Source organism: Cryphonectria parasitica (genome assembly GCF_011745365.1).
Source record: "Cryphonectria parasitica EP155 unplaced genomic scaffold M406scaffold_2, whole genome shotgun sequence".
Classification (NCBI taxonomy): Eukaryota; Fungi; Ascomycota; class Sordariomycetes; order Diaporthales; family Cryphonectriaceae; genus Cryphonectria; species Cryphonectria parasitica.
The window spans coordinates 1,711,931-1,739,895 of NW_024468910.1; the positions used below are offsets into that span (position 1 = coordinate 1,711,931).

General features: G+C 49.6%; 9 protein-coding genes across 9 annotated transcripts; 4 read left to right on the top strand and 5 right to left on the bottom strand.

Annotated features, from left to right (window-relative positions):
* Positions 1-924: 924 nt before the first annotated feature.
* On the top strand, positions 925-1,645 carry M406DRAFT_71423 (uncharacterized protein; the record flags this gene model as incomplete). Its single annotated transcript, XM_040925437.1, has 2 exons — positions 925-941; positions 1,009-1,645. Coding segments are annotated over 2 exons (654 nt in total), but the record flags the coding sequence as incomplete, so codon positions are not given.
* Positions 1,646-3,080: 1,435 nt separating this feature from the next.
* M406DRAFT_56114 (uncharacterized protein) lies at positions 3,081-3,575 on the bottom strand. The gene is made up of 2 exons (XM_040924568.1): positions 3,481-3,575; positions 3,081-3,429 (listed from the first exon to the last, which is right to left on the bottom strand). Exons 1-2 carry the CDS (start codon positions 3,499-3,501, stop codon positions 3,250-3,252), a joined length of 201 nt encoding a protein of 66 aa, XP_040779372.1. The 5' UTR covers positions 3,502-3,575; the 3' UTR covers positions 3,081-3,249.
* A 1,561-nt stretch (positions 3,576-5,136) lies between these two features.
* On the bottom strand, positions 5,137-6,256 carry M406DRAFT_71424 (uncharacterized protein; the record flags this gene model as incomplete). Its single annotated transcript, XM_040925438.1, has 4 exons — positions 5,137-5,457; positions 5,513-5,830; positions 5,940-6,147; positions 6,177-6,256. 4 exons carry the CDS (start codon positions 6,254-6,256, stop codon positions 5,137-5,139), a joined length of 927 nt encoding a protein of 308 aa, XP_040780357.1.
* A 6,772-nt stretch (positions 6,257-13,028) lies between these two features.
* Positions 13,029-13,692, bottom strand: M406DRAFT_326880 (uncharacterized protein; the record flags this gene model as incomplete). The annotated part of the gene is made up of 2 exons (XM_040920145.1): positions 13,029-13,100; positions 13,270-13,692. The coding sequence occupies 2 exons, from the start codon at positions 13,690-13,692 to the stop codon at positions 13,029-13,031; spliced, it is 495 nt and encodes a 164-aa protein (XP_040779373.1).
* A 1,977-nt stretch (positions 13,693-15,669) lies between these two features.
* On the top strand, positions 15,670-18,392 carry M406DRAFT_336902 (uncharacterized protein; the record flags this gene model as incomplete). Its single annotated transcript, XM_040921195.1, has 4 exons — positions 15,670-16,426; positions 16,559-16,652; positions 16,748-18,050; positions 18,186-18,392. The coding sequence occupies 4 exons, from the start codon at positions 15,670-15,672 to the stop codon at positions 18,390-18,392; spliced, it is 2,361 nt and encodes a 786-aa protein (XP_040779374.1).
* An 801-nt stretch (positions 18,393-19,193) lies between these two features.
* M406DRAFT_56116 (uncharacterized protein) lies at positions 19,194-20,939 on the bottom strand. Its single transcript, XM_040924569.1, has 6 exons — positions 20,683-20,939; positions 20,557-20,581; positions 20,072-20,198; positions 19,958-19,990; positions 19,752-19,759; positions 19,194-19,462 (listed from the first exon to the last, which is right to left on the bottom strand). Exons 1-6 carry the CDS (start codon positions 20,822-20,824, stop codon positions 19,417-19,419), a joined length of 381 nt encoding a protein of 126 aa, XP_040779375.1. The 5' UTR covers positions 20,825-20,939; the 3' UTR covers positions 19,194-19,416.
* Positions 20,940-21,246: 307 nt separating this feature from the next.
* Positions 21,247-24,260, top strand: M406DRAFT_107430 (uncharacterized protein; the record flags this gene model as incomplete). The annotated part of the gene is made up of 5 exons (XM_040915240.1): positions 21,247-21,713; positions 21,785-21,797; positions 21,919-22,097; positions 22,183-23,904; positions 24,066-24,260. Coding segments are annotated over exons 1-4 (1,911 nt in total), but the record flags the coding sequence as incomplete, so codon positions are not given.
* Positions 24,261-25,238: 978 nt separating this feature from the next.
* M406DRAFT_44005 (uncharacterized protein) lies at positions 25,239-26,303 on the bottom strand (the record flags this gene model as incomplete). Its single annotated transcript, XM_040924236.1, has 3 exons — positions 25,239-25,486; positions 25,554-25,954; positions 26,017-26,303. 3 exons carry the CDS (start codon positions 26,301-26,303, stop codon positions 25,239-25,241), a joined length of 936 nt encoding a protein of 311 aa, XP_040779377.1.
* A 762-nt stretch (positions 26,304-27,065) lies between these two features.
* On the top strand, positions 27,066-27,781 carry M406DRAFT_71430 (uncharacterized protein; the record flags this gene model as incomplete). The annotated part of the gene is made up of 3 exons (XM_040925439.1): positions 27,066-27,390; positions 27,458-27,538; positions 27,636-27,781. 3 exons carry the CDS (start codon positions 27,066-27,068, stop codon positions 27,779-27,781), a joined length of 552 nt encoding a protein of 183 aa, XP_040779378.1.
* Positions 27,782-27,965: the final 184 nt, after the last annotated feature.

Sequence of the window (27,965 nt, forward strand, 5' to 3'; positions counted from 1 at the left end):
TCTAAAAACTCCTCATCTCTAGTGTCACTTTCTTCTTTTGAGGGTGTATGTGTACGAGTGCAGGCAGTCTGTGGATATAACCGTCTTTTGATATTGACAGGGAGCTAACTGTGCGGTGCATTGCAAATATATTACGAAGAATGGTTTTTCTCTATCTAGCTATATTCGAAAGGACCTGGAAGTCCTTTTTATATTAGGTGAGCTAGTATGACGGTAACATTCATGGTGGACTCCCTGGTGAATGGGTGGTGAATTCAGTGGTGGAAGCTTCATGAATTCACCACCTTAGTTACTAAAGATGATCCAATGAATTGAAGGTGTATGCCCAGGGTACATCATAAATACAACTCGGATCATTGGTAACATTGCCAACGTCCTTAAGAGCATAATATATTTATTAAGATGATTAAGACGCAGCTTATCTTCCACTGGATAAGCACGATACTCCTATTAGCTCACCTTTTCTTTTAGAAAATTTATTTATAAGACTTTTCTTTAAATTGTTTCGTTACTTTCCCTGTTTAAGATTCTTGATACCTGTGTGTTGCGCGAGCCCTGTTCCATTTAAGTGGACCCGGCTCGCTATATATATAACGCTGTAAACCCTTCTTTACCCCTTTTTCTATAGAAATCAGAGCGCTTTTTCGTCACACTGGCATATCAAAAAAGTGGAAGAAGTAAGCTGCTTCTCTTTCCGTTCTGGGCAGCATTGCTAATGGGTATGGAGATACTGCGAATATCGGGAGTGGAAAGACGATTGGAAAGACATCCTCAATACAGCAACCCGATCGATAGGGATGAGTTTTCTCCGATGGATATGCGAACACTCCAAGATCGATTCATATGGCACATTATGGCAATATTTTGGCCAGTTTAAGCAGCTGAACACCCATGTTACCTGGAAACGTATGGACATAAAAGATAGCAAGGAAATTCTCCAAGTATGTTTCCAGATGCCTATATATTGCATTTGCTAATTATTTTTAAATACCACGATACTTATTTAAGGCATCAATTTGGCCTGCGAGCGCCTAGCAGCCGTGGCAAAGATGTTGCCAACTCGAATGATTTGCTGGTTCTCCTGACTTTCAATTTTGGATTCGACACAGGCATCTTCTCTGGAGAGAAGCATCGCGTAAACTTGGCAGGGATCTATATCGGCCTTGCCTGCACAGGGGCGCGACCGGCCGAGTTTGTGGACAATGAGAGAAAGCGTGGCAAGGATCTGGAAGAGCTCTTTCCGCGAAAACCCAGGGGAGCTGCTGATGAAGACGAGAAATCCGGGTGGCTTGAAAAGCAACTCACAAGATTTACCATCGACCGTGGACGTCCAAAAGCGCTATGTTGGGAGGATATCCTGCTTATGGTCGTGCGCCATCCAGCCACCGGCGAGGATATTCTAGCGATGAGTATCAAGTTTGCACACCACAAGGGGGCAGACAACAAACCAAAGGTTATCGCGGACGGCATCAACAACAACCGTACGGCCATCATCACGATGGGCTGTGGGACGACGGTGACTTCCAAAAGAGCAACACGATCAATTAGTACCGGGTCGTCTTCGTACAGGTTTGGAGGACTCGTCAGCTTAACTATCCATACCTTCGAGCAAAACGTTGAGTGCCTACCTCGGATTGTGTCATGAAGTTGACTCGGCATGATTGTATGGATCTTCTCCCTAGCTTTTGCCTTATAATTGCTATAAATGAGCCCTCTAATTCTAACCTCTCCTCGATTGCTTTGAACCAAGGGAATATAGCAATTTCCCGTGGATTGAGGCTTGAGTGGACTGGATCTGTAGTAACAGGCTCCGTGACAGTAGGTCAGGGAAGGTAGGGTCGAGCATCGGCGGTTTGACAGCTACTATAGGTTTAATCCTGCATTCAAATTCTCCTGTCAAAGTGATGTAAAGTTTAAGTAGGAGAACTGACTGAGTTCGATCGTGTAGACTACAGTGGCTTATTTTGCCTGTCTGCTCCCATCTGCTCCGCTCCACACAGACCCGCGAGATTTCGCTTAGATATGCGGCGCCACGCTCCGACCTAACTTGGCACATTGGACTTCGTCCAGTCCAGCGGCCCGCGGGGATAGATTTTCCATCAGCGAAAAAGCATGAGGCCTGTCCCTCAAAGTGATGAGCTCGGGTTTGATCAGTCCCCGAGATCTTAGTTGCCCTGTAAATCTCCATCGGTGGATTCACGCCGTGGGCCGGGGACGAGATAGGAGAAAATGTCCGGGAGAAGGATCACTACCTGGTGGGAAGGAACCTGGGAGAGAACCTGGGTAGGGACCTAGGTGAGAACTTGAGAGGCAGGAACAGTTCTAAATGATTGGCTAGTGACAGCGCTTCTTCTGTGGCGGTTAACTAAAGCCCCAACCTCCGTGTGATAACATCTCTGCTAGAGTGGGCATTTGAGCTACGCAGAATTGGTGGGCCGCGCGAGGGAACAATAGAATCACAAGCCAGCCAGTTATGAGAGATGAAAATTGGGCCGCGGTACCCTCTGTGGAAACACCTACAAGAGAATTCAACAGACTACCACCTCTCAGCCACCTTAGCCAGGGACTTGGCCTGGAGTCGCCAGCGAATTATCAAAATATGAGATTGCTGTCTGCGATAAACAACTTCCAGGCTGCTTGCTACCCTCTGCAGACATCTGCCAATAATTCTGAGATGCGCTCATTGCCTAACCCGCAAGTCCTACCCGCGATTTTCCCGTCCTACTTATGTAGCTCGATCATTAAAACAGACCAGGGTGCAGCCATTCGTGCAATCTTTTCGCCAGTGCTGTCTCAATGCAAAGTGGAGATCGATATCCTTTCCGCTAAGATTCCGCACATTGCGAGAGAGCTATTTGGGGCACACATGGAGATTATGGCCGGACAATTGTACATGAGGCTCGATAGCGGTGGAACAGCGTCATTCTCCACGTTGACTCTTACTGGAGCAGATCGTGAGGCTGCAAACAGACTTCTGGGATCATTCTTCAATATAATGCAGACGAACATCTCATATACAATGGAGTGCAATATGGGGGAAACTCGAACCAAATTGATATCTTTAGAGATTCAAGGGAATATTGAAAAGTACAGCTGCCTGACTATCCACGGAGATCAAGAATTGGTCTCAAGGATGGCTGAACATCTTTGGCCATCTTATCCTTTCTAGAGACGAATGCTACTTCCTTATTATGCTGTTCCTCCATCTTCCTGTATTATGTAGACTTCTCCCCCTGTTGTGTATATTTACTAGCCTTGCTCAAGCTTCAATTGCCCTGTGTTCTCAAGGTCTCTATATTCCTCGGCTTCGGATTTCTTATAGCATGCTTTTTTGCAGTTGCTCCAGACAATCGTCTGCCCTTTGGCGCCATTAATTCTCCCAGGTCCTGCTTTTTTTGGGGTCGATCCGTTCGAATTTGGTACGCAAGCCTCGAAGTCTCAGTCAGCGTCAGGTAGATTTAAGGGAATAGCTAAGCTTACTGTGGAAAGATTTTGTGGCATGTTGTGCAGCGCAGTTATCCTAGGTGTAGTCTTAGATGAAGGTAAAGGATGCAAGGGGATAGGGAGACGTGGATGAAAAGCTCCGACTCGAAAAGCACAATGTGTTATGCGCTGCTGATATATGAAGAATTAGCGCAAGTGGGGTTCACTAGATGCCTGGTTGCCTTATGTAGGCCTGAGAATGCCTGAGGCATTAACTTTGTCAGGCCGCATATTTCTGGCATCATTTTCCTCCCTCCAATCTCGCAAACTTCTGACTCGATCATCAGTCCTGACTGCTGAAAACAGCTCGCCGCGCTTGGAAATAAATATGTTAAATTACTCTTTCTTCTTTATTTTTGTTTTTGTTTCTTCTTTTCTCTTCTTTTCCTTTTTTTTTCTTTCTATTTTCCCCTTTGTTATAGAAGAGTAATAAGTAGAAGACATGTTCATTTTTGTCCTCAGCTTAATTTTCAGCTCAGGCAGTAAAAAATAGAGAGCCAAATTCGAACCCTGTTGATAAGATAACCAAAAGTTGAAATGCGGATGCTATAATTTCAAATACCTCGGCGCAGTGAGCACATATATACCTCCTCGTCCCATATGTGAATTATTGTATACTGCTATATACAACTGCCTCTCTTGACGAAAATTCGGCCGAACATAGAGCTGCAACAGAAAAGCTGCCGGAAACCAGCGGGTCCAGGAAAGAGATGGAGGATCTTATCAAAGACAGGGAAGCAATACTGGCCATGAGGGAAGTCGTCCGTCGTGCGGGGCTGCAGATTGATAGTCTTAAAGCTGAGCAATCAGAACACTGAATCTGGCAATAACTTTTCGCATGGCAATATGGAGATACTGTAAGGCCGATACAACATCAGCGCGAGCAGAATACGAAGAAGTGAGACGAGGAATTTCTAGTAGTAAACAATTGTACTGGCCTTGGCACTGTTCAGTTATCAGCCAGGTAAATACTCGTACTAAGAGATACTTGACAATTCTAGTATATAAGAAATCAGGTAGAGCACCCAGATGTAGACTGCTACTTAAGTTCTCTAAGTAACAGGTGACGCCGACCCAAGCGTAGGAAGTAAACAAAGCAACAGCAACTGAAGGTCAGAAACTGCAAAACCAGATGTGAACTCTTGCCTTATTCACTATACTAAGGCAGGAGGCTGATGGGTTTAGCAAAGCATCCGCCAATACTGGAAAGCACTTGATAGGGTAGTGGTGTCCTTAACAGATATGGCTTTGGGGTAAAGGGCAATGCGGACAGACTATCTGATGTAACTTTTGCTTTTATGCAATGACTGCTTTTTCTTTCGTAGATATGTGTTCCGTGCTCGCCTTCCCCCCGAATACGTGTTGATTGCATATACATATGGACTAGTCTTTGTTCTTTACTCTGTCTAGGAACAGAGTTCCGAAAAGCCCCGGGTTTGACAGGCGCATTCGGTGAGTAGACCTTCCAATATTCAATTATGTAAAGATCAGTATTCCTTATACCAAGCGTTCAGACATTATATATTACTGATGATATGCGATAGAATTCTTTTTTTATATAGCTTGGGGTTATTAGCGCATGCTTGCCGACGCCGCTCCACCCCACATATCCCGAGGTATGCACGGTATGGTAGCCGCTGAAGATATCGATACCTAAGAAAGTGTCCTTTTCTCATCCTCCCCTTCTTTCTGGGTCAAATCGAGGTCGTCCGCGCAGGCGACCAAGCCATCAGTCATCCTCCTTTGAAGAACGCCAGCCTTAAGACTACCCGCCAAGCATTGACTCGCAGCCCATCTCGAAGTAGTGTCGATCTCAATCATATGAACCAAGATCTGGATAACCTTATCACCATCTTCTTGGTCCCTCAACTTGTCGAGGAGCAGCTTGTTCCATTTGTTAGCCCAATCGCTTGACTGCTGGTCTCCGGGGGGGGGTTTTCGGAATGCCGTAGATCCATTCCAAGGCGATGACGCCTAGCGATCAGATGTCTACATGGGTTCCGTAGCTGGAACTATGCTCAGGCAATACCTCGGGCGCTGTGTACTTGAGCGAGCTGCAGAAAGTCTGCAGAGAAGTAGAGTTGGTTGCAATCTTGGCTAGACCGAAATCGGCGATAACGACTTTGAATAGCAGCTCTATCTCAACCAAGAAGTTCTCGGGTTTGAGATTGCGGTGGACTATCTTTCTATTATAGAGATGATTAAGGCTGTTAAGAATCTGGCTCCAAGCAGTGATGTATTTGCTCTTCTCGATATTAATATCAGCTATGCTTCCAGAGCCATAGAAGGCTATGATGATTGCAGGCTCTGAGAACTTCTGAAGTTCAAATACTTGTAATATATTCGGCTTTACTGTAATTAGTATTATATTGAAGTTTATGAATGTAGAATAGTGAGCTTATATGAGGATTGTCTCTTATAAAAGTGAATTCTGTGCGTATCTTAGTAAGCCATACGGTGTTGAGTCCATCCCTTCGTTTCTTATTTTCATTAGGTGGAGGGCTGAATATCTTAGCAGCGAAAACCTTCCCATATCGCCCTTTAACAACCTTATAAACTCGATCAAACGTTCCCTCTCCAATCTTTTCAGCCTCATAGTAGATAAGCTTCTCATATGGAGTCGGAACCTCACTAGATGCTTGGATTACCAGCTCGCTCTCCAAGCTGAGCGCTTTAAAGCTAGGAGGATCTACACTAGTTCTCTCAGCTGCTTCCTAGCACTTCTTGAGAAACGCTTGCAGATTTTGAACGTAGCGCGGAGATGCTGCTGCATGATTGGAAAACTGGATCTTCATAACAAGGCTACTACAGTAGATTATTGTTTCTTCAAATTCATCGGAAATGCTAAATGCATCTTCCAGAATCCACATCTTTCTGTTTCACATCTTTGTCTAGTTCTGCTCATTTCAGCCAACTGCAGTGCTGTATTGCAACTCATAATTGTACAGCCAGATATAAAGAGATTCGTTTACAGTAATATTGTATTGATATTAGGATTAGCAGAAGCTAAGCATTGGTAGCATATATTCTTATTGTAGATGTTGGTATACCTGCTTGCTGCTGATCCCTCTCGTTCCGCAGTGCTCCAGGAGGATATGAGATATAATAGGGTTTGTGCTCAGCTATAAACCATTCTGGAGATTGTTCAATATGAGCAGCTGATCGAAAGCTACAATCAGACAGTTAACGCTGCAATCTTCTGCATCATCAGCATCATCCGACTATAAGACTTCAGCAGGCGTAGCCTCATGATTATTAATGGTGGGCACTAAAGCGATACTCACAGTGCCTCTGCGAAACCATCTTGCGTTGTGCTCAAGCTCGAAAGCACTGCTTGCCTTGTTCTTCTGATCATGCGCAGTAAGCACTGCAAAGATATCAAGATCATACATAATGCCTCGAAGTAGTGAGAGATAGGAAGGATAGAGATATTGAGCAATGAAGGGCTAGACAATACAGCACTTGGGAAGGAGCTGGGAATTGGAATATATTCATATCTGATGCATGGAGCAGCTTGAAAGAAGCTCTGGCAGCAGGGACTCCAGCGCATGCAGCAGTTGAATGCATGATTGATTGGGCTGAAATAGCAGTAAGATTAGCTGCTCCACCCCTGAGAAAAAGCAGGACTAGTGTTGTTGTCAGAGGGTATGCAGGGCATCAGCCACTTGGCGAATGATTGGCCAGCTGCTACTTTTAGTGTCCTCAGCCACCCCGCCTGGTCCCTTCCAGCACATGAAGTGGCACAATGTCACCTGTCATGTCCCCTCCCTCTAATTTGTGTTTTTTATCTTCTTGTCCCTTGTATCGCATAGCAATCCACCACCACTGCAAGCACCATCACTATACTTCTACTCTATGTACAATGCACATTCCAACTGAATCACCCATTGATACTGTTGAAATCTCTAAGTCTGACAACTTCAGGTTCGTGAAGCAGCATAATAGCCCCTAACTTAAACGCCACCAGCTGTGCTAACGCTTGCTTTCTGTGGAAAGCATTATCAAGATTTCAGGCGTTGAGACACTTTCAGGGTCCGAGCAATATTCAGCTCTCTGAAGAGCAGAGTAAGGAATTGAACAAGCTGAGAGCAATTCTAGAATCAGGCTAACACAACATTAGCCTTGGACAGCAGCTGACAACAAATGCTCTTGATGCTAAAGCTCTCTACTCGAGATTATTATTCATCTGTTTCTTCTCTTTATATCCTCCTTATACTAATGCTGTGATAATGCAGAGCAATAACACCGCCTCCAGATGAGGAGGAAGATAACAAAGAATCTTGCTGGCTCGAAGCTGATGTGCGAAAGGAGCTTGAAAGCGATAGCTGTCCTGCCTGTTACCCATCCGAACTCAATATCCCTGTGCGAAATCCGACGAATGAATACCAACTGATAATAGAGTACTAGCAATCATTCTTATCAACAGGCGATGTAGTACTTTGTGCTTAAAGAATAGACTGGCGGAAGTTTCGAGCATCTCAGCAAAGTATCCGGAAACGGTATCAATACAATTCGTTCGGCATGTTTGTGGCTAGTGTTTGCGAACGTCGGCGAAGGCACGGACTTAGTAGTTATGTCCAATTGCGGTCAAACCCTCAGCAGCAGAGCTAGCAACAGACTTGGATCGAGTTTCAGGACTATCATCTTATCCGCCATGAGCAGTTCGGGAAGAATCAAGACGAATTGGTGGAAAAGTTGCATGATTTCCAGAAACAAGCCGGTGCTATAGACTTGGAAGGTTCTGGACACTCAGTTCGCAGCGAGAAAGCTATCCAGAGACGCCTCGAATATGCCGAACGAACTCTGCAATCGCACAAGGTGCTCCTGAGGTGGATCGAGCAACAACGGTTTAGGATGGATTCATGGCCTCTTTCCTCTATCAGAGAGACTGACGATCAGAGAGCTATACCAAGAGTCTCCTCTCGTCAGCGCCGATCAAGGCAATTCAACACTTCTACAGTCCGAGGCAAGGTCAGAGTATCGAAACCCATGCTGAAGAGTTCAAATATGCGGGCCCAGATGTTGAAAGCTTCGAAATCCCAACCTGTCATTATAGACTTTGATATTATGGCCCCGGACTGTACTCAACAAAGACTGGAGCGTCAAGGGATGAAGCCCCTGTGCCAAGGAGAAACCACTCGGCCCCCTCAACCAACTTTGCCCACAGATAAGCAGGCTCGAGGCCGAGCACAAGCTCAGCGCCAGTTGACCCAACTACGATCACGATCTGAACTTGATGCCTTTAAGACCCGAAGTGGAAGGATATCAAGGCCGCCAGTGAGATGGTCTGTTGCGTGACAGCTGATGATTACTCCACGATATCTATAACATTTAGAAATGACAACTGGATGGAAGTCTCACAGAAAAAGGAAAGAGGCCAATGGAGTTCACAGCTATGTATTGATACTATTGATAGATTAATTATCCTATTGCCAGGCAGAACCAAAGGAGCTTGGCAATACTACTATTGTACCTGGATAGATATGCTATAGTAGTTAAGTATTGAAGTCCTTGCAACTTCAGTAGCCCCAAAGGCAGCGAGTATTGCAGTGAACAACTATTTGCTGTGTCTTTTAACGAAGGTCTTAACTTGGCACCGCTCTTGTTAGCATGAACCTTTGAAGTACCTAAGGAGTCTTCGGATTACTGCAGTGCTCATTACAGCCATATGATAGTGGATCTGCCGACCTGGCGTCTGTCCTCGCTTGTTCCGCGTGACCTGTTTCGTGACCTGGTTATGACACCCAGATATTGTTCCGTATCCAAGGACAATACTTGGCACCGCTCTTGTTGGCATAAACCTTTGGTGCACTTAGAGATCTCAACTATCAGGTCAGGCATACGACAGCCCAGCTAGGTCAGCTTATGAGAGATTGTGAGAATGAGATACTGGAAGCCGAGTATGACTATATTACTCCCCTGCACTCGTTCAAGTTTCAATACAAGCAGATCTCGGCATGGTTCAGAATCAAAGAGATTGAGAACCTTCGCAAAATGATACAGGATGCGGACTACTGGGCAGTCGAAGCTTGCGTGCTGTTGCATGACCTACTGCATAAGATATCTTCTGGCCGGGCAGATCAGGAGCAAACCCTTAAGTCTGTGGTAGACGTAGCCAATGCGCTCTACCTGAGTATTCAAGATAATCTGATGATGGTGAGCTACTATGTAGACTGAGTTTGTTAGAGGTTGCAGGAACTTTTAAATAACAGTATGCAGGATTCAGATAAAAATAGAAGGACAAGTCAGTGGCAAGAGGCAATTAGGCATTTGCATGACATTGCTAGGATATCTAGGATAAGCCTTACCAAAATCCGAAAAATACAATAGGGAATCATAGGTAAATAATTAAAGGCCTACAGGCATCATCAGGAGTACAAAGTATGTATGCATTCTAGGACCTTGCTCGAGCAGCATTAGAAAAACAAGTTTATATTAGTGAAATTCTATAGCATCATTGATATCTAGTCATCAGTTTCTGATATTCCCTGTGCATATGTCGCACTTATAGGAAAATTGTTTACTGAAGCTGAAGCCAACAGAGAGCTGCTATCATATTGAGATTTCCTTTCTCCTATTGCGCCTCGTAGTTTTCTTCCTGATGCCTCCCGGTCCACAGGTATAGTCTCGGTTGCCAGGAGTTGCTGATATTCGATAAGGTTCGATCCCATCATCGGAAGATGCATCAACGCACCGCTCTCCGACGATGACCAAGTCAGAATCTTCGGATACAGGCAAAGAAGATTGTGACTTGAAACTGTCCACGAGGGGGCGGATTTGCGAGAAACATCGAGATTCTTCCGAGGAAGTAGCCTTGAGTTTGCGGTTGTCGCACCTGAGTGTCGTGTTGTCAGACTTGAGATCCCTGTTTTCGCGGTATAAGACATCGATACGGCTTCGCAAGCCCTCGATCTCATGCTGGAACTCTGTAATCTGGGATCGCAAGTCCATAGTATCTGACCCAGCAATCTCAGCAATAGTCTTCCAATATATTACTCTTGACCTAGCTTCTTCAGTGGCTAAAACTTGCACTGTAAGCTTGTTCTGAATATCTGTCCAGGCTAACTCATGCTGTTGTTGCAAAGTATCAGCCCGTGCTTGTTCTGACTGAGCCCACTGCACTGCATTTTCAGATGCTGCTTTGTAGGTAGCTTGAATCCTCTGTTATAACTGATTGTTCCTGAGGAGTTCGTGGTTTATTAGCTTGCGGATTATTCGGAGTTATCCGATTCTTTCTTTGCTATTCCTTTCTTGAAATTATCAATTAGGTTGGTTAGGAGTTGAATCTGCTCTCTTTCTTCGTTTAGTAGTTCCCGAAGTTCTTTCTCGAAATTCCTCTGTTTCGCTATTTATTGTTCGTGGAAGCTTCGTTGATGGGTTTGCTTCATGATGTCTGATCCTTCCGAGTTGTTGCTATTCATGACTTCGTTGTGCAGCGATTCAACCTTCCTTGCTTTCTGTTGTTTTCCCTTGGGTTTCTTGGGATACCATCCTGATGCATCTTTCTCGCTGAGGTGCAGTATGCAGTGATTGTCGTAGCAGGCTGTTCAGCTGAGGCTGCTGTAATCAGGGTCTGCTGCTTGCTCCGGAATTTGATTGGGGTTAGTGGTTGCTTGGTTCTTGAGGTGTAGTAGACAATCTACACAACAGGTGCAGATAATCTCGGGGATATAGTAGGTTCGACACTTGATGTTGTTGCAAGTGCATCAAATCTCTTCTCGTGTAGTAACTGCGAGTTGTTATTCCGTGGCGTTGGCCTGTTGCCCTTCAGAAACGAGTTTCCATCCTCCCTGATTCTTCTTCTTTCTGAATTCTCGGGCGAAGTGCTCTAGTTTTCTGCAGTAGAAGCAGTTCCTGTTGTTGGGCTTCTTGCCCTCCTGCCAGTTAGCGGCATCAATTTCCATTGGTTCTGCATGGGTTGTGCCTCTGTAAGCTATACTAAGCCTTCTCTGATTGCCTTGATTGCTCCGAGGCTGATACTTCTTTCCAGTATTAGCTTGGTTGCATACGATCCATGGAAGATAGGGCTTCCCTTTCTTTTCCAATCTTCATTCGTACTATCTGTTGTCGATTTTGGTGGCTAGCGCAATGAAATCCGCCAGTTTCGTAGATCGTTCGGTACATAAGAGGTCGTCCTTGACCTCGTTCTTAAGATCATTGTAGTACTGAGCGATGAGTGCTTGGTTGTCCCACTGGAAATGCGATGAGGCCTTCCTGAACTCCGTGGTGTACTTAGCCGCTGATGATGTTTGTTGGAGTTTGAGGAGGTCTCGTTCAGCCTTGCGTTATTTGTTCGTATTATCGAAGATATTCTTAAGGGATTATTCTATATTGCTGAAGTCCTTGAAAATGTATACTATATGCTTATCTTGTTCGAGGGTATCAAAGTTACAGAAGTTCCGAAGAACAGGTTCGAACCATGCAAGAACGTCTTCTTTCAAGCGATATCCGACAAAGAGAATCTTATTGAATTCCTCCTTGAACTTCTTCTTCTCGTATTCGAAATAGGCCTTGCACTGGATGAGGAACGCCTAGAGAGCGTAGCGTTCTCCTTCATAGGGGCTGGGCATCTCCATCTTGAAGTGGAGCTCCTTGTTACCAGCCTTCTGTTGTTCTTCAAGCTCCTTGATGCGTTTCATGAAAGCTTCAACCTGCTCACTGAGATTAGTGGGGTTAGTAGCGCTGCCTGCAATAAATCCGATTAGAGTTTGAGAAGCTATCGTATTTCCTATTGCTCAAGAGGTATATACTGAACTATTCTTGAACAAGAGTTATCAAAATGTAATGAATGCTGCAATATTTCCAAGATTCTGAAGTATCCGGGGATTTATGCTAACAAGAGCAGTGCTAAGTATAAGCCTTGAATAGAAAACAACTGTAATAACATGCTGAGTATTTACTGCCTTTGGGGCTATCAGAATATAGTTGCTTTAATACTTAGATTGATAACTGAAGAGCTATATCTGTGATTCTATCTAGTGATAATGAATGTATCTTATATATCCAGCTCTTCGCTGTAGCTCATCTGAGTTACCAGATGATTTAGATGATCCGGCTAATAATATCTCGAGAGAAATCTAAGCAATAATAAATCTTTTGAAGAATAAGTTCATTTATCTTATTATTATTAATACAATATAATAGCTATATTTAGCTAACTTCTAGTAGTATTATCAAGCTTTCTCTAGTTATAATTTCTGGAATCTTTATTATAAAATTGATGCTATCAAAATATTCTCTAATATTAAATATATAGCAGGTAGTACTAGTATTTCTATAGATCTCTTGTTGATAAGCATGTGAGTATAAATATTGTATTTGATTGGTGAATAGTATGTGCTGTGAGGATTAATCTTGGACTAGGGTTTCTGCTGATAGATAGATGTACTGATGCTCTTCCTTTCAGCTATTTAGCTGTTTTTTTAGCGGTTAAATTGGCTTGTTGAGGGCTCGAGGTGTTGCTCGAGGTCTTTTCCTCTTAGCCTTTCTTTCCTCGCCAGTTCTCCTTATCCTTTCGCTTTTCAGGGTAGATGATTCAGCAGTTCTCAGCTGAATAGCCCTTGTGAGAACAGGTTCAATTGCTCGTCCTTTTGCCTCCCCTTTTGAGCCCTTGTTAGCTTGTTAAGGTTGGCTATTTCGAGGGTCCTCAAGTTCCTGACCTCGTCGATGTAATCAGCTTGAATTGCCTTAAGGGAAAAGGCCCCTGGGGGCGCTGAGCCGCATCGTTTGTCGAATTCGAGCCACCCACTGAGGGTTTTCAGCCTGAATGCCCTGAATAAAGCTGACTTGGTACTCGACCTCGTCGACCTGGCGGCCTAGGAGGGTGAGGCGCTCTTTGAGGAGGTTGAACGCGTTGACATACTCGCTTGAGGTCTTGAACGCATTGCTTTTGATGAACTGGAGGTCCGCGAGAAGCTCCTGGTATTGAACAGGGCCTGTGCCTATTGCCCAGTCCCTGAGGATGAGCCATTTGGTCACTGGGTCGGATTTATAGCTGACGAGGCTTCTGGCCTCTTTGCCACACGAACGGCGGTGGATCATACTATCGACAGCTGATAGCTGAATGTCGCGATCCTCAGGTTCGACGAGGTTGATGGAGATTGCCAGGGCCTTCTTTTCAGCCTCAGTCAGATGTGCCTTCTTTTGGAGGGCCACAAAGAGAGGCTTCATCAAGTCGAACTTCTTATATTCGATGAAGAGCCTCTTCATTGGGAGCTCCCAGGTGGTTCAGTTGCCCTGGGTAAGCCATTCCTCTTTGCTGAGGTGCCTCGAGGTTGAGGAGGCTCCCTCCTTCCTTTCCTCGGTGTCAGACATGGCTTCTTGTGTTGAAGGAGGTTTTTCCTCCTTTTGCCTAGTCTTCAGGTTGGGCCAGGTCTTTTGTTGATAAGGCTGTGCCGTATTCACGCCCGGAGCGAGTACTCCTTATGTTGAGGTCCTCTAGCTGATCAGGCATGGAGGATACAGTGTATGAGGATGTCGAGTGCCTCTATGCCTCCAGGGTTAGAGATCACGATCGTACTGATAATGTGTTGAATAACGAACATCTATTGAAGCTTATCTCTTCTATTCTATGTACTGACGAGAGTCGTATAATGCTCTCTTTTATCCTCAACTAGGCCCTGAGGGCCTGACTCGCCTTGAGGGATATCTGAATCAGTCAATCCGGCGGCACGGCGTGGCCGGACTGGCTGAGGAATGGGCCGGAGCGGCCTGAATAGTGGCTTACATTCAACACTTGGTGCTGTGATCAATACGACTTGGCCTGAGAGCACTAATTACACGGTCTGCCAGCCTTAACACAGATACACAACAAGGGAGACCAACTTAATTGTCAGTTACTGCGTCCACGTGGGCCGCTGGGCCTGGTGCAGGTGAACATGTTTTGTTGTGTTAGAGAGAAGGGAGGAGGAGGGCATGCGAACCGTCACTAACGCTCCCCGTCATCTCTTTTTGCCCAGTCTATCTTCTCTTCCATGCTTCCCTGTGCTGCTTTCGAACTTCTCCTTCTTCTCTGTTTCCTCTGCTTTTCCCCCAGGCATGCGTTGCATATATATGCATGTGTTTGTGAGAGAGAGAATCAGAGGAAGGCCAGAGATTGTAGTCTCCACCACCGACTACTCGATTGAAACTGGTCTTCCGAAAGAAGCGTTTGAGATTGGGAACTACGTAGGAGATGCGATGGCAAGGATTCGAAAATCAATCGCCACAAGGTTTCAAACTGACGATGCCCTCGCTGCATCCCCTCTTCAGGTTTCCTCTTCTCTGTAATTAGAAAGGCTTGTTGATTGCTTACCTACTTTAGCAAGAGTATAGCTCTATCTCACTCCTACCGGGGAGCGATGATTGTGATCTAGACTGGGAGCTACTAAGGCTCGGGAGAAATGTCAAGATTGGGCCTGCCACTCTTGAGTGGAGGATTCCATGTTTCTGTACGTCCTTGCTCTCTTGAACTACGTGCAAGCATGTTATGAACAACACGTTGATGAACAAAAGTCACGACCTGCGACAATGCGACTTGGCTGCCTGCTGTTCGGTTACTATTTACCAGTTTACTACAGTAGTACATTGACTTGCTGGAGTCTATAATTAACACGCGAAACACACACGCGTTACTAATTTTTTTTTTTTCAGTTGGAAACAACAATGCCAGCCAAATGGGATCTCGACGACCAGATTATCTTTATTATTTTGAAAATTTACATTGAAGCTCGCAAGCACCAGCAGAAGTTGTCTTGGTATTCCAGCGCCGCCCAAAAGAGCAGCCCCACCACCTTTTGTGGTTCCGACCACCGATCCCTGGAGCAACAACCCCGCCACGCGTCAACAGTCAAACGTCACCGTCCCGGACACGCGCATACTTCGAACTGCGAGAAGTTTTATTTCTTATTTTTATTATTATTATTTTTTTTTTTTCCCAATTGCCCACGCCCGTGAATCACTAGAGAGAAATATTCTCAAGCAGTCTGGCACCGCCCCTGCTTTGTGGAGGAGGAGAAGAGGGGGGAGGAAGGGAGCAAAGAAGCAAAGAAGCAAAGAAGGAAGGACCTAACGATGACCTAGCGTGCACACCGCGTCTTCCCAGGATCAAGATCCACCGTCGAATTCCTCCACCGTCGAATTCCACCGTGAACTTTCCTTACCCATCACATCGTTCACCACGGCATTTCGACACCCCCCCGCCGTACCATGGCGCCCCGCTTCCTCGCCCCCAAGGAGATCGGCCTTCTCATTCTCCTGACCATCTACTGCGAGGGCGCTGTGCCAGCTGACCAGCTCATCAACATCCTCACCTTCCTCGCTAGCCATAGCCACACCATCCCGATCAAAATCCCCTCTGCCCCACAACGCCGCTTCCAGAGGGCCCAGGAGGACATAGACCTGATCGAGTCCATCACCCCGTTCGAGACTCTCCTGCAGCCCATCCCTGCCGCCGTGGGCCTTCCCGGCCGGAGGTTGTGGGATCTCTTCCTCTCCCGCCTATGGGATCTCGACTCCCTCGATACCCTCCACCGCTTCTTCTACGGCCTGCCCGCCATCATCGCCACCAAGGAACAGATCCGCCGCATGATCGAGCACGATGACAACCATGAAGGCGCCGACCTCGACCACACCGTCCCTCTGCTGTCAAACTCCCCCCTGGGTCTATTCGCCCGCAGGGCTCATGTCGAGTTCCGCAGGCTCCCCTTCCTGAGCGCCTCCCGCCTATGGACGGACTTTGTCATATACCGCCAGCCGACCGCCGCCGCCTGGGCTCGTTGTGGTAGTCCCATACTGGGCCTACGACCGCTATCCTCCTTCGACGCCGCTCTCGAGGCCGGCGCCCCTCCCGATTGGGGCTCCTGGGTCCCCGATCTTGTGTATGGCGACGTCGGCAACACCCCGACGCCCGCGAGCGCCTGGAACATTGATGGCCTGATTGAGTTCCAGGTTGCCCAGATGCAACGTATAGTTTTGTCCCTCTGCTCTACTCTCCTGTCCTTGCGGGCTCTTGGCCTTGGGGGGGTTGGTCATCCTTCTTCCAACCTACCTTTGTGTGCTGCTAACTTTGGTTGACTTGCGCTCTTCCTGATTTCAGGATACGGGGTCCGCGTGCCTCGGGAGCTGCAACAGCGCTTCTCTATTTTGCTCGAGACCAGTCGTGCCAACCCAAGACTGGCATATTATCTCAGGTGCGGCACTGGCCCTCCTTCTCCCCTTTTCTTCTCCGGTGGCAACAAAGACCAGCACTGACTCGTTTTTTTTTTTTTTTTTCCTTTTTGATCAGGTTCCTGGAAGCATGGAGGTCCGGCGACCAGTCTACCTCGTTCGAGTATCTGCACCGCTTCTTCGACTACACCATGCAGAACAGCGATCGCGAACACCACCAGTATGCCCTGCTGAACCTGGCAGTTCTGCAGGAAGATTTCGGCTGCCACGCAGACGCCATGTCCTCCATCCTCGAGACCATCGCCGCGGGCCGCCAAAAGCAAGACATCACCTGCCTCAACTTCGCCCTGAACTTCTACTACAACTTCAGCCTGCAGCACCCGCGTCTAGTCGAATCTGCCAGAGCCCGCACCATGTCTGCCGCCGGCCGAGAGACCCTCAGGTATCTTGGCTCCAAAGCCCAGGAAGCCGGCATGTGGCCTACCTGGTGTACCGCCCTGTTAGCCGAAGCCAAGGAAGGCCTCACCAGCGGTGGCAGCATCGCCCTCGCTCTGGAGAACATTGCGCGCAGCTCGCACATCATCGTGCGGCGCGGCCTGGTCAATATGTTTGGCACCCAGCTCTCCCTCTACGTCACTGTCTGGGACCGTGTGGGTGTTGGCATCCTCGCCAACATGCTCTGCGACATGTTCCTGCGCTGTCATGCCCAGAATGCCATCCTGGATGACACCCTGAAGATTACCTGCCGCCTCGCTGGCCTGTTGGTTGGAGCTGGTAGGTACGACGAGGGGCTGGAGCTCCTCGAGAACATGGACCCCGACTGCCTGCACATCTGGAAATCCGAAAGGTACCGCCAGAAGCTGCGCGCCCTTGTTAAGCTGCGCAGGAACCTTCATCGCGGCGACCTCGACGCAGCCGACCTCCTCCTGCGCCAGGTCTTGCAGACGAGAAGCGACGACGAGCCCGACCTGCTTTTTGTTGCTGACTCCCTCCACTTCGATCTGCTCGTCCGCCGCGGCGATTTCCGCGCTGCCTTTGACACGGTTGACCGTCTCATCACTGAGGCACACGAGCGCAGCGGCCGCCTTGGCGCTGACGTCGTGCTGCGTGTCCGGCTGCTCCTGATGAAGGCCCACCTTTTTGAGCGCACCGGTCGCCCGCACCGAGGCTTCTCGATCGCCGTGCGTGCCGTCGCCCTGTCTTGGAAGGCCGGTCTGCCCGCCCTCCTCTGGCAGTCCGTCGCTGCACTGGCCGTCATCCTCAACGCCCTCGGCGATCACGACGGCGCTGCTGACCTGCTGTGCGCCGTCCTCCCGCGATGTTTAGAGTCCGACTTTAGTCACCTGGCTGCCAACATGTATTCGAGCCTTGCCGATGCGTACGTCGGTATCGCAGGACAGGTCGGGGCCAAGACGCCGGCGGTACAGGGCGGCAGGTCATATGAGGCGAATGACGAGGAGGACGAAGAGGAGGAGGACGAAGAGGAGGAGGACGAAGAGGAGGAGGACGACGACGACGACTTGATCGTGGTGGATCAGGACGACACCGCAGAGAAGGCGAGGATGGAGTACCTAAACAAAGCTATGGACCCGCTGCGGCGCGCCTTTGAACTCTATGTAGCCGTAGAAGATCTACAGCAGAAGCTGGAGGTGACGGCCAAGATGGCCATGATCATGAGGGTCAGAGGCGAGATGACGGCGGCGGACGACCTGGCCGCCAGGTATCTGGAGTTGAGGACGGGAGGCGATGACGGTATGAGGTAAGTTGGGGGTCTAGATCCTGTCAGAGACGTGGGTTGGTGAAGTGCAGACCTCACAGATTTGGTCTGTCTACCAATGAGAAACTGGTGGGAGATGGGGCATTATATCACCATCTAACAGCAACAAGCCGCTGCGCCTCCAAACAAAAGGACATGACAAAAGCAATTGAGCCTCTGTGCCATCAAGTGGATCCCAGGGGGGCATGCTCGGTGGCCGGCTCTGGATAAGGCGAGCAACGGGTCACAGCTGGGATAATGTATCTATACCACATCACGGGCGAATAGCAACGACCGATTACTTTTTGCTTTCGTTCTTGATACCGTGGTCGTGGGATGCGTATGAAGACGCTATTTCACGGAGCATGGCTCGCGAGCCTGCCCTGTGCACGATGAGGACCCGGTGCAAGATGGTATACATATGAAGACACAGCAGCACGACTTGCTACAACTCTTGGCCCTCCCCAGGTTCATATTCAGTCGATAGTGCTGCGCATGTCGATGTTGTTCAGATAATAGCACCGTAACCCCGCAGCTTGTCAACGATTCTCCTATGATCAGACTATGGATTGCAGCTTGCGTCGTGGTGTCCCCATTATGAGTCCCGGTCATGGCGTTCCGGCCCCTGACACAGGCAACCAGCCGGCGGCCCAGCTCCGTGTAGAGACCTGCCCTGCGGTGGAAAGCGCAACAAGAACAACATGAGCTCGTCACATACATTACACACACACACACACACACACACACACACACACACACATACACACACATACAAACAATGACACCTAACAGACAAGTTTTAAAGTTCCACTCTGTTCAAGTGCATACGTAGCCAAATCGATTGCTGCGACTCTAGAACACATGTACACAGGTCGATCTGTCCGTCCGTCGACGGTGCGCCCCATCCGCCCTCTGCTTCTATACGTCCGCCGTTCTCAATCTACCTCCATCCTTTTCGCCATCACGCCTCCTCTTGTTGTTGTTGTTCGTGTCACATGTACAAGAACTCTGTTGGGTCGATTGTCTTCTTCTTAGGCAGTCTTGTCCTTGTTGTGGTAGTTGACCTTGTCGTTCCAGCTGTGTCGTGCGAGATCTGTCAGCATACTGCGCACGTCATGGGGAAGAAGCAGAAAGGAAGAAGAAGGAGAAAAGGAGAGCATAGCGTCAGAACGAGGGGTCAGGCCAATGATTGATGTTCTGCTGGCGTGAAGAGGCCGTCGCAGCATGGTCTTGCTTGGTGGAGATTCAAGATATGATGTGGACTTGTTGAAAGTTCGGGACACCACGATGCGGGTTTGTTTAGGCATGAGGGGAATCACCGGTTCCTTGAGTCGATTTGGATGTGCGCATTTGTGGGAAAACCTACAAGAGAGTCTGGCGAGCACGGTCAGCACTTGATATTTAACGGTCGATATTCAACAGCTTTTTTCAGGGAAGTTGCTGGACAAGGAAGCAAGACGAAGGACCACATTGGTGCCATGCACCTCAGCCTCCCGCCGCTGTCACAACCACAAGACAAATATACCGCCGATAGATAGAGGAGAGGGGGGAACAACAGAAGATAGCGCTTACCTTGTCACCGTCACCCCACTGGTAGTTCTTGGTCTGGTTTCAGGCACTCAAATTAGCACCCAGACCTCTGTATACTTGTGACCCGGGGTTAAAGAAGGAAAGGATGAGACGTACCCGGATGTTCTGGTAGGGATACTCAGGACGCTCCTCCAGAGGAGGCAAGTGAGACCAGTGCTCCCAGTGCTCGTTCCAAAGCCAGTAGGCGTTGATACCGGCGCCGAAAAGGGCAGGGATGCAGACGCTGTGGAGGTTGGAAAGAGAAAAAAAAAAAAGAAAAAAAGTCAGCTCTTCTTGTTGTCATCTTTCATTTCGGTGATGGCAACGGCGATTGGCACTGTAGCCCGCACGGGCGAGGTGCCGGCTGCTTCGAGCTTCCCGGGTTTCCATCTGTTTTCCTTTTATCTATACGGTGTAGCTCTAGACAGCGGCGCCTCCCCTCCTCCTTCTCGCCAGAACCGGTCGTTGTGCTTTCGCCAAAGGGAGGTTCGGGAGAGGCCGAAAAAGGGGGTCCATGGGTTTGGCGAGAGATGGGGGACATCGAAAAGGGGTTTGGGGGGTTTGGGGGATGGGGGGGGGGGGGAGGGGATGGTTTATCATACAAGATGGAAATCTTCTTCCAGAGGCCTAGAAACCATTCCCAATTGCGTCAGTAGTTGTCCCCCCACCCATACATATATCACCTGAGGACACCGCGACTCATAAAACATAAAGTAAAGGAATCTTACCGGTGGACTCGGCAGCGTGCTCCTTGACGGCACGGCGCTCGGCAGCAAAGGCAGTCTCGCCAGCCCTCGGGGCGGTGCTTGCGAAACGGCGCTGCAGGACGGGGGAGCGCAGGGCGCGCAAGACCTGGCGTTGGGCATACATCTTTGGGTGTGGTGAATGGGTGTCGGCCGATCTGTAGAGATCTCAGCGGGTGTGTGTCAATTGGAGAGTGGAGAGCTTTCTTGCTGTGGTGGTAGGGTGGTCGTCGCGAATTGAGGTCTTTTGATGTTGCGAAATCAGGCCATGGACGGATTGCCGGGTTAGGAATCGAGGAAGCTCGGACCACCTTCTTCCATGCGCGGAGCTGCATCAGGCTGGCAGAGCAGCCCCTCACCCCCTTGCTCCCTCCACCCCGACCTACCCCTGTAACAGTGCACGTGACCTAGCCAGAATGAGGGAGACGTCATTAAGGGGATGGATGCAAATTCATAGAGAGAGGGGTATTGATAACTTGGACGGTCAGTGTGATTGTTTTGTTTGTAAGAGAGGCAGGCGTGTTGTTCTTGCTGATCGTGACCCTGTAGCGAACCCCGGGCAAGTTGGGGTAACTCCTCTCTTGTCATGTAAAGCTAGGATCTGGCTCTGGATCATTCGCAACTCGAACGGGCAGCAAGGGGGTAGACCAGAAGAGGGCAGGAGCATGCCAGCAGGAGCCCTCTGAGTCGCATTCACCATCTTCTTCCCCCAAAGAGAATCTTCAAGCCTCGATGCTCTGAATTTCAGGCCTTACTCGGTTTCCTCAGGCCGTTCATCCACGTAAAGTTCCGACCACGAAGACAACCAAGGCATCACAAGAATTGGCTCCGGGGCTGCCAGACCACAACTTTCGTGCCAGCAGCTGCTTGTGGCCAATGGGAATGCGTCTCCTCCTTCAGTGATAATACGAACTCGCGCACAAAGGAAGGCGCAGGACGGACGAGGAGATTGATCAAGAAACCTCGAGGACGCTGCCTCATCCCCACCATGGGGTTGCGTGTGACAACATGGAATGGTGTGTGCTAATCCCTGTACCCTTGCCTTGCCCTTTTTCTCGTTCTGATGGCTGACTATCCTCTCTCGTAGTGAACGGTATCAGGTATGTGATCATCAATCAGTCAACTGCAAAGAGGCGAGACATGGGGGGGGGGGGGAAACACAGCTAGGCTGTCCTGGAGTAGTGCCGAGTTGCGCTCACATTACGCACGTCATGGTCACAGGAATCCGTTCGGATACGCGCCGTGGAACCAGAAGAGGTCATTTCAGGCCATGTTTGACATCCTCGAGGCCGATATTGTCATCATGCAGGAGGCCAAAATCCAGCGCAAAGACTTGACCGATGACATGGTGCTGGTGACGGGATGGGATGTGTTTTTCAGTCTGCCGCGGGACAAGAAGGGTACGTATATATCTCCCTGCTTTGTTGCTGCCAGCATTTTTTTTTTTCGCCTTTATTGTTGACCGTGATGTTGATCCCATCGCAGGTTACTCTGGGGTGGCCATCTATACCCGGAACGCAAAGTGCTGTCCCATCCGCGCCGAGGAGGGCATCACGGGCGTTTTGTGTCCGCCCAAGTCCACCACTAGGTTCCGAGATCTGCCCGAGGACCAGCAGATAGGAGGTTACCCCCGAGAGGACCAGCTGCTTGGGATTGTCGATGAAGCCACCCTCGACTCCGAGGGCCGTACAGTCATCCTCGAGTTCCCCGCTTTCGTCCTCATTGGTGTCTACGTCCCCGCGACCCGAGATGATACGAGGACGGACTTCCGAATCGGCTTCCTCACCGCCCTCGACGCCAGGATCCGCAACCTCGCCGCCATGGGCAAGCAGGTCATCCTCGCCGGCGACCTTAATATTATACGGACCGACATCGACACCGCCGGCTGCGCTGACCAGCTGCGCAAAGAAGGCATGACCCTGGACGACTTTTTGTCGACACCCTCGCGCCGCCTCTTCAACCAGCTCCTCTTTGAGGGTCAGGTCGTCGGCCAGAGGGACCAAGGGCGCGAGCAGCCAGTCCTGTGGGACATGACCCGGGCCTTCCACCCAGATCGCCAGGGTATGTTCACCTGCTGGGAGACCAAGAAGAACGCGCGACCTGGCAACTTTGGCAGCCGGATCGACTACATTCTCTGCACCGCCGGCATGAAGGACTGGTTCGAGGACGCCAACATCCAGGAGGGCCTGTTGGGATCTGATCATTGCCCTGTCTTCGCTGTCATGGCCGATCGCGTGCGCCATGGGGCCGAGAACGACTCTCACATTGCCGACCTCGTGAATCCAGTAGGCATGTTCAAGGAGGGCCGGCGCCTGCGGGAGTGGACCACCAGGGACCTGCTGCCGCAGTCCGCCAAGCTGCTAGACGAGTTTGACCGCCGCCGCACTATCAAGGACATGTTCGCCAAGAGGCCTGCCGCCCCTTTCAAACCCATCCAGCAACAGCCCGCAACGGAGCCTGGCGTCGAGTTCAGCATTGATTTTGGCAAGTCATTCTACATACAGGTCCCGTTTACAGCAACAGCCCCTGTACTTTCGTCGACGCCCTCTGCAACTCCGCCCCCCCTGACCGACTTCTTCTTCTCCTCCTCCTCCTCCTCCTCCTCCTCCCCATCCCCCACCACCATGAGCCGCACGCCGTCCAATGCCACCCCCCTTCCCCGAATAACTCGTGCTCCGCCACCACCCCCTTCTAAGCGTGCCGCACCAAACATGACCAGCCAGTCAGTCAAGAAGCCCAAGACGACAGTGGTGACCAAGGATAGAGGCAAGGCCGCCCCCGGCCCTTCACAGAGCAGTTTGAGAGGCTTCTTCAAGCCCAAGACGCCAGCACTGGACACCATCGACGAGGAGACATTGGACGGGGAGGCAAGCGGGGAGGGGAAAGGGGAAGAAGAAGAGGGAGGAAGCCCGGCGCGAGCGAAGGCACCAGCAGCACCGTCACAGGCAGCTTCTTCTCCAGTCAAGAAGACATCTATCTCAACGTCGCAGCTGGACGGCATCGGTCGTAGCCCTGGCCCTGGCGGCCTGCCTCACGATGCGCTGGCTGACGGAAAGCAGGAGATGGCCGCGGCGATGGCGACAGCACCAGATGAAGACAAGGTCTTTGATCCTATCGAGTCCAAAGAGTCATGGTCTAAGTTATTGGGCAAAAAGCGGCCAGCGCCGTTGTGTGAGCACGGCGAACCCTGCATCAGCTACGTGACCAAGAAGCCTGGCGTTAATACTGGTCAGTTCCCCTTCCCCCGCCCCCCCCCCCCCAAAAGAAAAGAAATGCCCACCAAGACAAGATAGCATCTTGACATTTGCTCGTCGTCACGCCCAACTCCAGCTACATGGATCCCGAGCTAACCCACCTCCTCCCCCTCCAGGCCGCTCCTTTTACATGTGCTCACGACCGCTGGGACCCTCGGGACAAAAGGAGAAGGGATCATCATCACAGTGGCGGTGTGGGACATTTATCTGGCAGTCGGACTGGAAAGGATCATGATGGGAGACAAGTCTACCGTTATAGTCATAGTTATTAGCGTGACCCCCAAAGAAAAAAAACCATTGTTGGTTTACAATAACCTTTTTCTTTGATTGCTGTCTAGGTGCTACCTAATTTCTTTGGGGGCCAGACCGATAAGAACATCTTCCAGGAAACCTCACACCCTCACCGGTGGAGGAACCCTGTGCCCTTTTTTCCTCGGGATTCCCCTCCGTGTCCACCACCCAAGTTGCCATTTGTCATCATCATAAGTATGGTTTTGTTTTGTTTGCTCGTTCGGTGCCGACGAGAGAACCAAGTCTTCCAGGAACAGCACACACACACACCCCTCACCGACGGTGATCCTGTGCCCCTCACAATTGCCTCAGCCCCACCATCATTACCATTTGCCACCCAGTGTCAAACCTGTCCATTAACCATACCAGCCATTTTGGCCATAGCACCCCCCCAAACCCGTTCCGCCGAATCCATCCCTTGGTCCCATGAGGGACTTGCCGCCAGTACGATGACGGCAGAGACGCAGGAATCCGAACCAATTTTCCCCCCCCCCCGGGGAAAGGTGCCACCTGTCCCCCTCCCCCCCCCCCCCCCCATACTCGAAAAAGAAAAAAGAAAGGCCAATGTAGCTCGGTTCAGAAGTCCCAGGCTGCGTGTAGCTCCTCCACATTACTCGTCCTTTTGGCGAGACTTGGGCCCCCAGCCCGGGCCCAAGTGCAAGGCTGCCTCCCGTACCTGGTCGGCACATGCCGTGATGTAGGAAAATAGAAAGGGAAAAAAAGGAAAGGAAAAGATAACGTGACAGAGTCGGCGGAGAGGTCGCCATTTGTCGTGCTTGCTGTCAAACCGTAACCGTGTTGCGGATTTGGGGGGAAGTCGGTGTGGTGTCGAATAGCGGGATGCAAGAATATTCCGATGCCGTAGGGTTGTTTGGGACTTTGAATTCAGTGATGCGTTGCTCCAATCTCCTGAAATGACTATTGAGTGATGAAAGCAAACATGACTTCTGGAGATTTGGTCGATAACAGGACAGCCTGCGTCGAAGGCTGGCAGGCTTACTCCTCGTCATCGTCCTCGGTGTAGTCTGACTGACTGGTGGTCGACAGTGTGTCATTCGACTGCGCGTTGGTAGACTTGTCGACATTCTTTTTGGCACGGCGTTTAACCTCAGACGACTTGCGAGGATGGTACTTGTAGTCGGGGTGGGCTATCATGAAAGCAGCCTTGATGTCGGCAGCCTTCTTTCGGTAGGCGTCACGGACTTCCTCGCTCTCGCTCTGCCACTGACGTCCGATCTTCTTGGCTAATAATTGTTAGTTTTGAACTTACTCCCGATGGATTGGGGAAGATAATGGGCTGGAGTCACTTACAGATCTCGATGTTGGATGCGTCAGGGTGGGCCTCAGAGACAGTCCGGTGGTGAGCAGCACGGTAGATAATAAAGGGGTTAGGGGGACGAGGAATGTGATCTGTGGTGTTCTCGGTCGAAGCAGGAGTGGAAGCTTCAGTCGAAGCATCACCGGTGGTCAGGTGCTGCTGCTGGGGTGGCAGAGGAGGCATGGCTCCTCCATTGTTGAGGAAGAAGGCGATTCCTGCCCAGGTCTGGGTTCCATTGAGCTGGAATGTAGGAATCACACTGCCCTGTGCAGCTCGAAGAGCGTAAGCTCCAGTGAAGGGGTCGAACTGTTGGAAACCGCGCAGAGGACCGATGAAAAGTCTGTTCGGAGCGATGCCGTCTCCGACAATAAGAGTGTCCTCGCCAATGACCTCGCTGCAGCAGCCAAAGTCAGTTGAAGCTCTTGAGAATTGGAGATATAGGTAGAAACGACTTACTCCATAATCGCGGTGAAAGTAAATTTCTGGTGAATGTCGAGAGCCTCGAACTCAGGAGCATCGAAGGCTACAGTCTTGGACAGGTTGAAAGCATGGAACTGCAATCCAATGGTATCGATGAAGTCAAGAAAGAGCTGACCATTGCCCTCGCTGTGGGCAATCGCGCCGTTCATGGCAACCTGATCCACAGCAGTCGACAGAGTGGGAGACATGTGAAAACATGGCTCGCGACCGCCAGCCACGGCAGCCTGACTCTCGTTGAGGAGGAAAGTGCAGAGGTCAGCCATGATTGAATGAGGTTGAGGACTGGGTTCTGATGTAAAGATGACAGATGACTCGAGATGATGGTTGATGTATTGAGAAGGGGAAAGATTGAACTACAAAGGGAGGATAGAAAGAAAGTTGACTTCGAGGGTAGAAGGATACTTGACTTTGAGGGTAAGAAAAGAAAAGGAAACGAAGCTTGGAAGCCGACGGAAGACAATGGAGTGGTAGAAAAGGGTCGAACAATCCCAGTTTGTGGCGTGGGGTAGGCTTGGTGAAAGGAAAGGGGAAAGTTGCAGCTTTTTGTCAAAGGAATATTCAATTGATTTAGTGGGAAGATGCGTAAGTTCCACTACGATCAATAGATGGGTCATTTACATTCGAAAACATGGGATAAAAAAAATAAACAATTAGAAAACCCGATGGGCAACACGCACCAAAACAACGCAGGATACCTGTAGGACAACAATATACTCCGAGCATTCAACCATCAATATTCTTTCATCAAGAATCATTCACCTTGGAGCATGTCGGTATTGAATATTTGATTCCGCTGTTACCGTTCAGTCATTTCACTTTGGAGTTTCCTTGTTACCGGGAATGTTGGAAGGGCTTAGTACATAAAGTAATCATCTACGCGCCAAAGCCATCCATCAAGTCGCGGTACTTAACTCCTATCCTTCCCCAACACATCAAATATCTTTGACTGTTGCAAGACTTATCTCTTGACACATAAAAATCCAGAAATACAACAACTTTCAGTTTCTGTCCACCCTCGCCCCAAGATGTCTGGTCAACCACTACGCGTCATGGAGTTCAAGAAAGATATGAACTGCCCTGCTGTCTGCCCTGAGACTCATGGCGAGAATGGAGAGTTTCTCCGCCCTCCCACACCTTCCACAGAGCCCGCTGTTATCAAAATGGTGATCATACGTCTTATTCCCATCGATGAAGTTGGTGCACCAGATGCCAACCCAGAGAATCTGCCTGACGTTACCGATCTGTACCCATATTTTGGACCCAACTTCCGCGTTCTTCTGGAGAGCGAGAGCGATTTTATCATGCCTAACGAGAACGGCACTGACCAAATGGCCCAGACCCAGATTATGGGTAAGTCGCACATCACTACACAGCTTGGAGGCCAGTTCCAAGTCATATTGCTAACTGCATTTGCCAGACAACGGCCACAGCGACAACATTCGGAACATCGCGGATCTCAACCTCATGTTGGAGGACTTCAAAATGACTGAGGGGCTCGGTCATATGGCTGAGAGCGATGGCAATGCTGGCAAGTCACCCATAATTCTAACTTTTCAGGCTATTTTCAAGTTGAGTTACTGACTGGAGTTTTCCAGGCGACACCGGCGGCCACAATACTCAAGACATCAGTAACCTGAACCTGCAGCTGACTGACTTCAACATGGCTGAGGAGGCCGAGGCCCGCTTCCACAGTTCTGATGCTCTCGATGACGACAACTTCAATGCCTCCCTCCTCCAGTAGCGCACGGGTGTCACACCACTGACTCGGAAGAGAATTGGGTTTGCACTAGACATCAAGGGAATGGGAAATGGGCTCTTGATCCTGCATGGGGTACTGCTGTGGACGGTGGAACTACTGAGACTCGCACTACATAGGCAGCAAGAACGACAAAAAGGAGCACTCATGGCTGGGGTGATGCTACTAT